Here is an 11,754-nt window from a genome sequence, read left to right on the forward strand (position 1 = left end):
GGCATTGCACTTCACTGAAAGCTCACTTGACTGAAAGCTCACTTCGTCAAAGTTCATTTGGTCAAAAATGGAATATAGCCCCTGCCCCACTGCAGTGCAAGCCTGGAGTAAGACTATTAAATAAGGGGGGGGTGTGGGGAATCCATATTTGCAGTTGTGACATTTTGATTGTAATCCTATATATATATATATATATATATATGTATATATGTATATATATATATATATATATATATATATATATATATATATATATATATGTATGTATATATATATATATATATATATATATATATATATATATATATATATATATATATATATATATATATATATATATAGGATTACACTCAAAATGTCACAACTGCAATGTGCGAACCTGTAATTCCGAAAGCAAGTTTTCAACATTTGAAATGAGCAGAAAAAAATGTTGAAGTCACAACAGAAAATACACACTAGCATTCGCTGTTGTGGATTCAGCATTTTAAATGCAGATCACACTGCAGTGGAGATTGGGAAATGTACCCTTTCCCTCACTGTAATGCGATCTCGGAGTTTGTATATATCAGTAGCAGGGAGTGCAGTGGGACCTCCCCCCCTCCAAAATGTGTGCTGCATGACTCCGGATGTGGAGGTAAGTTCGAAAAATGTCAATTTCAAATTGTTGATCAAAAATATGGTAGTAAACCATATATATATATATATATATATATAGTTGGTAAAGAAATGCACTAAAAACGAAGATAAATTTCACTAACTAATAACGAACTTCATGACACAAAAGCATTCAAAAAGAATTAAAAGGAAAACACCAGCAACTCTTGTATTATTTAGCACTTTCATCTTCTTTAATATCAAGACTTCTTCAGAATAACATGTTTCATTAATACAAGCAACCATTTTAACATTGTTTAAATACATTACTTCAAGTAGTTTATTTAAATTAACACAACGGTTCCTATCCAATAATAATGTAATAACAGTAGTCTTGCAAAGTGCTGTGTGCATCTTCTTTATCATTAAAAAGGTAGATCAGTTAACCAGGAGGGGTGCCATGTGAATCCTGTAGTGTTGTGTGCATACCGGGGTCATGTGCAACAATTATACCTGGAACAGAACCTTGAAAAGAAGCCTGAGGTATCGTGTGCAAAGTGGGGTTGTGTGCAAAAAAGAAAAGAAAAGAAAAAAAAATGTTATTATCTTTATAAGACCCAGTCAGATCGCATTTCTATACTTTCAGATACTACCACAGAAGGTTGCTATAGCACATGTGAGGTCTGGGGACAGTGTGATCATTGTTTCCTTAACTTTCCTCACAATCATACCATAGTGGCTTGTAGAAAGTAACTATAGCTTGCCCAGTGACAGAGTGTACAGTTTACAAGCAACATGTTGGAATACATTACTGTGATCATTATTTTTTTCACTTTCCTCAATCAAACATCATATATATATATATATATATATATATATATATATATATATATATATAGAGAGAGAGAGAGAGAGAGAGAGTTAGCTATCTTTTGTGGAAGAGGGTAAGGAAGAATGCTCTGTATATATACATTACATAGCAACAAACTGAAATATGTTGCTCTGCCCATTTGATCATTCATTATTATAGGTTCATAGGTTCATATGTAGTAGACTAACAAACACAAGGGCCTTTTTAAACCTAGCCATGAATCCCAAATCTCTGAAAAGTTCTGCTACCCTTGATAAGTGTAAGCATGGGCCTAGGAGATGAACCATTTACAGGTCACCTGTGTCCATTAGAGACACAGGTGCCACACCAGGGATGAATTTCCGGTTTCCCATGCAATTGTCCAAGTTGCATTTGAATTGGGTTAGGGAGGAACTCTGTTTCCCATGGAATGGGAGCCTGTTCAATAGATGGAGGAGTCTCTGGGATACATACCTATTTCACCAGCAGGTCCTATTTATATACAGGCAAGGTTTAAGCCTTTAGAACTAGTAATTCTGGTGCTGGTTGGTTTGTGAATATGCAGAAGGTCTGTCAGAGTGGGGTCTGACAATGTCCTGTATGCCAGGCATAGATCTCCCCTCAAAAGCCTGTAGGAGAAAGAATACAAGGATAAGGCCTCGAGGCGGTCTGCATAGGACATTTTACTTATGCCCTGTATTCTTTTAGTGAGGAACCTCTGTGGATGTTCCAAATGATGAATGCTAAATACAGTGGAACAATGACTTCCTTGGGCTTAGATGCCATACCTTTGTTTATAAGTTGTGCAACACAGAATGGTTATCTGAAATTAGAGAATTACACAGATGTTAGCTGCCTTTTGGAAAATGGAGCAGAGGGGGTATGTTGTGTACATATCTGTATGACAGCAACAACTTGAAATATGTGATCATTTGTTCTTTTACTTTTATCCCGCTTTCATCCCAATCTAACACAACTGGCAAGCATTAAAGATGACTGCTTGCTTGGGGAGGGGGGGAAGTGGCACTACTCCCAGATATTATTTATGTATCCTTGTAAGTATTTTTCTTCCCATTTTATTGGGAAATATTGGGAATGGTATTTTGTGAATGTTTACCATTTAACATCAGACACAACTTACTTCTTCCTTGAAAGAAAACAAGTTTGAATTTCTTTCCTTAGTCACAGTATTTGTGTAGGCCATCACTGGGTCAATATATGGAAAAAAGCTCTAAAATGTACCTTAGAGCAACTAAACACCATGAATTCTGGGTTGTAGTGGCCCTCAGACCACTGGCTTAATTTAGTTATTTTATTGCTGTGTTGAGGGATGGAGGAAAAGTTGGAGAGTAAGACAAAATATGACGAAATGCAAAATAAGTAATCTAGATGGTGGAGGAAAGCCAGGAATCGGGAGAAAAGATGGGGTTAGCAAAGTGATTAATCACCAGTGGATACGTCTAATACTTAGTACTATGGATTCCTTCCTTAGCGCCCGTATGAAATTGACTTTCCATAGTCCTGTTTTCCACCTTCATGTGTGCATATCTAACATGAAAAGAAAATGAGGGGCGAATGTGCTTTTACTTTGTACTGAATAACAACTGACACCGATGTTTAGTGAGAAGTAGCTCCCTCATCCATTTCTCCTCTGGATCCACCACTGGTTACCTATTGCCTCCTTTAAAAAATAGCTGTATTGGTATTAAGCAAAAATTATACTATCTATTGCCTTCTTGAGTTTTTCATCACTTGTCAAGATCAAGTACTACTAAAGTAATCCCATTCATTTTGGCACCAAATAATAGCCACTACATTAAGGCCTGCTTACCTCAATTCTTTTTGTAATATATTGTAATAGATGTGATTTTGAAGACTGCTGTTTTTATATCCATTTTTGGGGTTGTGTCTTTAACTTGGAATCAGGAAGCAATGAAAAACAGTTATAAAGGCAGATTAATTTTGACATGTTTGTATTTTTCATTCCCCTTTTGATTAAAACTAGCTGAAGATTATTTTGCCATAATGTAACATAATGTTTATTTGCAGACAAAGTGGCCTGATGGTCTGGATAATGCCACCCCACTTCAGAGATTCCTTGTTGTGAGGGCTGTACGCAGTGACCGGATTTTGCATGCAGCATCTGTTTTTATCGGTACCATCTTGGGAAAGATGTGAGTATAACAAAAATTTAAAAAATGCAATTAAAGAATTATAATACCATAATAAGCAGATTTCTTAAATTCTGTGAAATAATTTGTCATTTAAGCTATCAGTAACTTGTATCAGCCACACTCCAGATTCAAATATTACAGATCACTTATCAGAATCTACAGATGTACTTAGTAAAAAAATTGCAACTACCAAGTATAGTAAGTGAAAATAATGCTTCTTTTCAATGACTGTCTAATAGAATTAAACAAAGAACCAACCCAGGCTCACATCATCTGCCCAATAACTAGATATGTAATAGACTCCAAAAATTAAAAGGCCAGTTATACGACTGGACATTAATATTCCAAAACTAGCACGCTGTTTGGTCAGCCCAATCAGCGTGCACATTGAAAATCCTAGCATATACCAATGGAAAAAGGTCCAGTCCCCCGGACTTTTTTCCATTGCTATATAGTATAAGTTTTATTTTTTTTAATAAAAATAAAAAAAAATCTGTAATCCGGACTACAGACACAGCCGCAAGACAGGACGGAGAAACCACAAGGAAAATCAGGTATGTTATTCAAAACCAAAGACACATACCTGATTTTCCTTGTATTTCCTCCATTCTGTCTATCTCCTACCCCTAAACTGTCCGAAACTTTTTTTTTTAATTAAAAAAAAAAAAAAAAAAAAACAAAAAAACAGAGCAATGGAGACCTTATTTTCTCTGTTGCTTCCTTTCCAAAGCACTGATGTACTGGGTATGCATGGGAAAGCAAGTCCCATACGCATGTGCAGTACATCAGTAAAAGCCCCAGGATACCAGAAAAACATGGAAGGACAGCACAGCGCCATTATACAAAGACTTTATTTAAAAAAAGTAAGTTTTTTTTTCTTAAATGATGTCGTTGTATAATAGCAATAATCGACTCTGTGATGTGGTATATTATAGCAATAACCCACGCCTGGGTGTGGGTAATGCTGGATTTACCCAGGGTTGATGTGATTTGGTCATGAGGGGGAAGCCCAAGTGGCCAAACAAAGACAACCATGGGTAAATCCAGCATTACCCACACCCAGAAGTGGGCTATTGCTATTATACAATGACATTATTTAAGAAAACAAATACTTACTTTTCTTAAATAATGGTATTGTATAATGCCTCCTTGCTGCCCTTCCGCAGCTGTCTGGTATTCTGCGACAGTTCTGATGTACTGCACATGCGAAGATCTCCGTTACTGTTTCGCTATGTTAAACTCCTTTAACATAGCGAGACAGTGTCTAAAAAGCAACAGAGATCTTGCGTTCTCCATTGCTGTAAAAAAAAGGCATACTAATGGAAAAAGTCCAGGCGACCAGACCTTTTTCCATTAGTATAAGTCTGATTTACAATGTGCACGCTGACCAATCAGCATGCATGTTTTGGAATATTAATGGGGGGGTTGTTGTATAATAAGAGTAACCCACTGTTGGATTTATTTAATCACACTAGCCATGGGTAAATCTTAATATACCACACCGATGTTATTGGTTATTGTTTAATTATACAATGACCCCCATTAATATTCAAAAATGCGCATGCTGATTGGTCAGTGTGCACATTGTAAATCAGTTATAGTAATGGAAAAAGGTCCAGTCGCCCGGACTTTTTCCATTACTATAACTCTTTTTTTAAGCAACAGAGAACGCAAGATCTCCTTTGCTTCATACTGTCTCGCTATGTTAAACAAGTTTAACATAGCGAGACAGCTTTAAAAAAAGCAACGGAGATTCTCCATTGCTTTTTTTAAAGCTGTCTCGCTATGTCAAACTCCTTTAACATAGCGAGACAGTTTGTAAAAAGCAACAGAGATCTTGCCTTCACAGTTGCTTTATTCAAAACTGTCTCGCTATGTTAAATGGGTTTAACTTAGCGAGACAGCTTTAAAAATGCAATGGAGAATCTCCTTTGCTTTTTTAAAGCTATCTCGCTATGTTAACCCCATTTAACATAGCGAAACAGTTTGTAAAAAGCAACGGAGATCTTGCTTTCTCCGTTGCTTTTGCCCACAGCTGTGATGTACTGCATAGGCATATGCATGCGCAGTACATCAGAACTGCCGCAGAATACCAGACAGCTGCGGAAGGGCAGCAAGGAGGCATTATACAATCCCATTATTTAAGAAAAGTAATTATTTTTTTTCTTAAATAATGTAATTGTATAATAGCAGTAACTCACTTCTGGGTGTGGGTAATGCTGGATTTACCTACAGTTGGCTTTGTTTGGCCACTCTGGCTTTGCCCTCGTGACAAAACCATACCAACTGTGGGTAAATCCAGCTTTACCCACACCCAGGTGTGGGTTATTGTTATATTATTCCATTCATTGACTGTAAGATAATACCAACCTTTGTCCTTTCACCTCTGGAATCTTTAAAAGATAGTTGAGTTGATAATAGATAATGCAAAACCATACCATATACAAGCCATAGACAGCCAGAAATGACACTATGCAAATTATAACTGAATATCTGCATTAATTCATTTGATTAGTGCCTTGCTTTCAGATATTTCTAACAATTAATTTAGGTCAGTAGTTCATCAGGTTGCATTGATATCTTTAACGCTAAAAAATCATAAGGTTGTAGGTTTTGACACAACAATAGCTGCATGGATTTGTATTTGGACACAGCAGCATAGCAGGATTGTGCGTTTCTTTCCTGAGATGTCACTGTGTCATCCTTCATGCAAAATGTTAAACTAAGGTACATACAATCTGCTTGTTCTGGTAGTGTTTAAGCAAGAAAGTGTTAAAAACTAAAAGCACTTATTTGAAAAAAGTATGAAGAAACTTTCCTAGGTGCCTTGTTTAAACTTTTCCTAGTCGTTATTAATACTGCCTCTAATCACCTTAAAAGATTACGTGGAAAGTTTTTTCTTTTTTTTTTTTGACATTTCTTTTTGTTAGAATTATGCTCTCTTCTTGTAAAGTAGACTTTTTTATTTTAAGATGTACAGTTTTTACTTTAGTTACTTGTGTGGGCCAACATTTACTAAGTTTAATAAACTGGTGCTTCTGTTTACTCCATACTGAGCAACTGTCCAAGTACTTTCTCATTCCATGTCTCCCAGCCCCACTATCTGATGATGTGGTAGGGGGAGAAACAGTTTGTAGTGAATAGGCTTTTTTTGTTGTTGTCTGCAGCCAATTTTATTACAAACTACAGCACAATGACGTACTCAGTCAGACAATAAATCAATAAATAAACACAGCTATATTAAATTGAAAGGTAACAAAAGTAAGATGGAGCAAGGTAAGATTCTTAGTAAGGTGTATAGTGCTTGGCATGCAGTGTAATACAACAGATGTAAAACTAAATAAATCATTATCTGCCAGTGGATTGATTGATCACTTTTTAGGTAATGAGTGCACTCCATGCACTACAAAGAAATACAGAGTGAAGATTACTGTACTCATGCCATAACAGTGTAGTAAACAACCATCTATCACACTGTAGTAAACAGCTGTCTGTCACGCTGTAGTAAACATTCGCCTGTCACTCTGTAGTAAACAGCTGTCTCTCATAATATAGTAAACAGTAGCCTATCAGGCTGTAGTAAACAGCTGTCTCTCATAATATAGTAAACAGTAGCCTATCAGGCTGTAGTAAACAGCTGTCTTTCATAATATATTACACTGTATGCCAAGCACTGTTCATCTTAATAAAAACCTTATCCTGCTTCATCTTACTTCTGTTACATTTCACTTCAATATAGCTGTGTTTATTTATCGATGAGCAAAATACAATGCCTGCAACAACATGCCCATCCTGGAGTGGTGGATTTCTTCCCACTAAGCCACTTCCTGATGGTAGTCTTCAGGAGTGAGTATGTGAGAGTGTGCCCTGGCAGGGAAGGAGTTGTGGGTCGCCATGGCGATACAGAAATTTTTGTTCCCTCGTCAAGTGTGGAAAGGGTTAAGCCATACAAATACCTTCAGCCTCAGGATTCTGGTAAGGGGACAAGCAATCCTCGTGGCTGTCTGTATGAATGACCTTCCAGAAGGCTGTCAACACTATGCTATGATATACTGGGGTAATTCCCAAGTAAAGGGGTATAAATGAGCAGAGGCTGATTGGGCAAGACATGATAGTTGGCAGTTATGGGGGAAAAATTACCTAGAAAGAAAGAAAATAGCGTAATACTATAAACTTACGCAGTGGAAAACCAAGAGAAACTTGTCAAACAATATATGACTCGGTAATTCTTCAGACTTTACATACAAGACCAGAAGAAGGTCCTGTTTCCTACCTTTCCTGTAACTAGTGTTCCAGATTCAGATTTGCTGTATCCAGGACTGTGTGTAAGCTTCTGAGCCCCCCAAGCTTTCTATGTTGGAGGGAAGCCTTCTAGCTTATCAGTGGGAGTGGTAAGCACTAGGTAACCTATCTACCACATAAGGAGTGGTTCTGGCCCAGAAATTGTAGTTATTGGCCGTTTGGGCAGTTTTTCCATCTCTCTCAACTTTCTGATTTAAAAGCCTGCATTTGCATTTGCTTCCCCCCTTTCCTCTAACTAGTTTAGTCCAGATACAGATTCTTAGTTTTAGCACTTGAATTTGCTTATTCTTAATCAGCACATGTTCAGAACTTGTTGTAAACACTAAATAAGCTACTAATTACTACAGCACTCAACCTTCCTCATTACCTAGAGTAAAACACTTTTGGTACTTACTTTCCTCACTTGCTTAGAGAAAAACAACTCTTGTACTCACTTTCTTCACTTATCTAGAGGAAAATAGTTTTTTATTCAGGCGTGTCCAAGCGTCAGCTCCCAGTGTTCTCTCCTGTCTATCTGATGAATCTGGGCATCTTGGGGCAATGTAGAAATTGCCTCATGTACACAGACAACCCTCTCCTCCTACCACCCAACACTACAACCTGTGAGAGATGCACTTATCTAGCCAAACTGGAGGTAAAGCTCTCTCCAACCAAGACTGAACTTGACAGTCAAGTAGAGAAGGTAAACACTTGCACACACCACACTCATTACATTGTCTCACTAAATCTACACCACCAAAATCCACACAAAGAAACACAAAAACATTTGTGGAGGCTCTCAATAATAATCTGCTCAAATATCAGAGACCTCCAAAGCAGAAATGCAAGCAACCTCCACCCCCCAACACAACCCAAATGACACATAGCCCGCAGACTCAGTGTGCCACTCAACCACAGCCAATAAGGCAAAACAACGTACCCAACACACTAGTCATTGGTGACTCTATAGTCAGGCACACTGATGTCCCACTCACCAGGCTAAACAAGGAGAAGGTTACTGTCAGCTGCCTGTCAGGTGCCAGGATCCGCCACATAACCCACACACTCAGGTCACTCCACAACAATTACAAATATGACTCTGTCATTGTCCATGTTGGTGTGAACGACCTGAGATGTACCTCCCTGGACTACATGAAAAGAGACATGGAAGAGCTCTCTGATCTTGTAGCCCAGGCAGGTATGACCCTAGCCCTGAGTAGCATTCTGCCATCACCCAGAATGATATCGCAGTACAAGGACAAAATGATTGACTTCAACAATTGGCTAAGCTTCTGGTGTCATTCTAAAGGGATCCAGTATCTGTCTCCCTTGGGTGACATGGTCGACAGACCACGATGCTTTGCCAGAGATGGCCTACATCTGTCTCCCCTGGGATTCCGGATACTGGCTAAGGTTCTTGCCACCCCTATAGTGCCTTTTTTAGGCAAGGTTCAAATGACAAATTCACCATCATAACAGGAACAAGCAAGCAAAAACTGAGGGTGATGCTACTCAATGCTAGAAGTCTAAATCTCAAAATACACTCACTCGAGGCACTCCTTAAAATGGAGAACATCGATATCTGTGCAGTAACTGAGACCTGGGTCAAGGCTCCAGAGAGCAGCCCTGCATTACCAGGCTATAACTCATACCAAACTTTTGGGCCATGTAACCTGGACCGGAACACCAAAGGCAGAGGTGTGTCCATATTCATTAAGGATATCCGCACCTCCAGGCTAGTTGCTCAGCATAATGCATCCGAGGTTATCCAAGTGCAACTAACTCTGGGCAAAACTGCAATCCAAATTGTAGCTTGCTACAGATCCCACACCATGCCCCAGGATTCCCACTCCTCTTTTCTTGATGTACTGGAAAATATTAGGGTTCAACCAAACACCCTAATAATGGGTGATTTCAACTTCCCCACCATTAACTGGGAAAACTACTCATGTACCAACTCCTTTGCTCAACGCTTTCTGGAATTCATAAACTCCAATGCCCTGGATCAACTTATCCACACCCCCACCAGGGGCAACAATATCCTAGATCTAGTCATTACCAACATGAGTGACCAGTGTTCCACACCTGAAGTCAACACCTCATTGGTCCGATCCAACCATAAGCTAATAACCCTGGATATCCACATCCTGCCCCCCCCCCCCATTAAGGAAACCACGGTAAAAAATGTCTCCACAGCCAACTTCATGCTTTTTAAGACAGAAGTGGTGAACTTCATGACACCCATGCAGATGGACAATACAGTTACAACTACTGAATCCTACACAATTGCACTTTATAAGCACTTACACTAGTGCATGGATCGTGCTATCCCAAACAGAACCAAGATGCTATCCTCCAAAACAAGGAAGCCAATCTGGTGGTCCCCTGCCATAAACAAACTGTACAACAGAAGGAAGAAACTGTTGCAAAAAAGAGTAAAATCCCATGAGTGGCGGAGCTCCCTGGTCAGCCCCAGTAAGAAGCTTCGATCCCTGATAAAATCCTCCAAAGCTAGTTACGAAAACAAAATTGCCACTGATTCTAACGACAACCATAAAGCATTCTATAGCTATGTCAAGAATCTCAATGGCAACACTCAGATCTGCTCTGAGTTACAGCACAATGGCACTAAATATACAGACCCAACTGATATTGCCAACATCCTGGCAGATAGGTTCATTGCTAACTTTACCCCCATCTCACCCTCTAAAGGGCCCATCTCTATACTGGAAGAATGCAAAGTTCCTGTAATCACGGCTGCACAGGTAAAAACCACACTCTCCAAAGCAAAGAACACAGCATCCATGGGACCAGACAACATCCCAGGCTGCGTTCTATACAAACTACAAAACGAACTGGCACCCTACCTAAGTACCATGTTCAATCATAGCCTCACCTCAGGCTTTGTGCCTGCTGAATGGCACACAGCGATGGTTATCCCACTCCACAAGGGGGGAGCCACCACGGACCCCGGGAACTACCACCCCATTAGCCTGATGAGCCTGGTCTGCAAGGCCATGGAACTTATCATTATGGAACTTATAAACAAAGACATTGGTAATTTCCAAACTCTGGACCCCACCCAGTTCGGGTTTGTAAAAGGCAGATAATGTCTCCTAAACCTGATAGACTTCTTTGAAGCAGTCACCAAAGCCATAGACGAGGGTGAAGTGGTTCACACAGCCTATCTACATCTTGCCAAGGCTTTTGACACCATCCCCCACTCTGGAATTATAGATAAACTCACTAAACTAGGTATAAATCTCTATGTCACATGATGGGTTGCCAACTGGCTCACTGACAGAACCCACACTGTGAAAGTAGCAGACTCCAAATCCGACTTCAGACCAGTGACAAGTGGAGTACCACAAGGTTCAGTCCTGGGTCCTCTCCTGTTTGGTATCTACTTCTCTGAAGTACAGGCTAACACAGAAGGTCTTTGGCTAATGAAGTTCACAGATGACTGCAAACGAGGAGCCATAATCAAAACTCCTAACGATGTGGACATCCTACAAAAGGGCCTCACTGAGACAGATGCCTGGTGTCAAAGCCATGGCCTCAAGCTGAATGCCAAAAAGTGCATTGTCATCCCCTTTGGTAAAAACTCTGTACCCATGAACTACAACATAGGTGGTAGTATACTTAACACTGAAAGTGTGATAAGAGACCTTTGGACACTGGTGGACAATAGTCTCTCCTTTGATAATCACATCGCCACAGTAGTCAGGAAATCCTTCTATGTGGCACACCTCATCACAAAAGGTTTCTCATCCAGAAAAAAAGAGGTAATTGTTCCCCTCTACTCATCACTCATTAGACCCATTATAGAGTACAACGCCCCTTTTGGTATGTACC

At 39.4% G+C, this 11,754-nt stretch overlaps 1 protein-coding gene across 1 annotated transcript in view; it reads left to right on the top strand.

Moving 5' to 3' along the window:
* The window catches only part of LOC122814238 (dynein axonemal heavy chain 5-like), a 3,525,594-nt gene that overhangs the window by 3,137,966 nt on the left and 375,874 nt on the right, over window positions 1–11,754 (top strand). The window contains exon 99 of the mRNA XM_044086840.1: window positions 3,494–3,618. Within this exon, the coding sequence (XP_043942775.1) occupies window positions 3,494–3,618 (125 nt within the window). The remainder of the gene's footprint in view (window positions 1–3,493; window positions 3,619–11,754) is intronic.

This window comes from Protopterus annectens, chromosome 1.part1 (assembly GCF_019279795.1).
Source record: "Protopterus annectens isolate FY-2018-M chromosome 1.part1, PAN1.0, whole genome shotgun sequence".
Taxonomy (NCBI): domain Eukaryota; kingdom Metazoa; phylum Chordata; order Ceratodontiformes; family Protopteridae; genus Protopterus; species Protopterus annectens.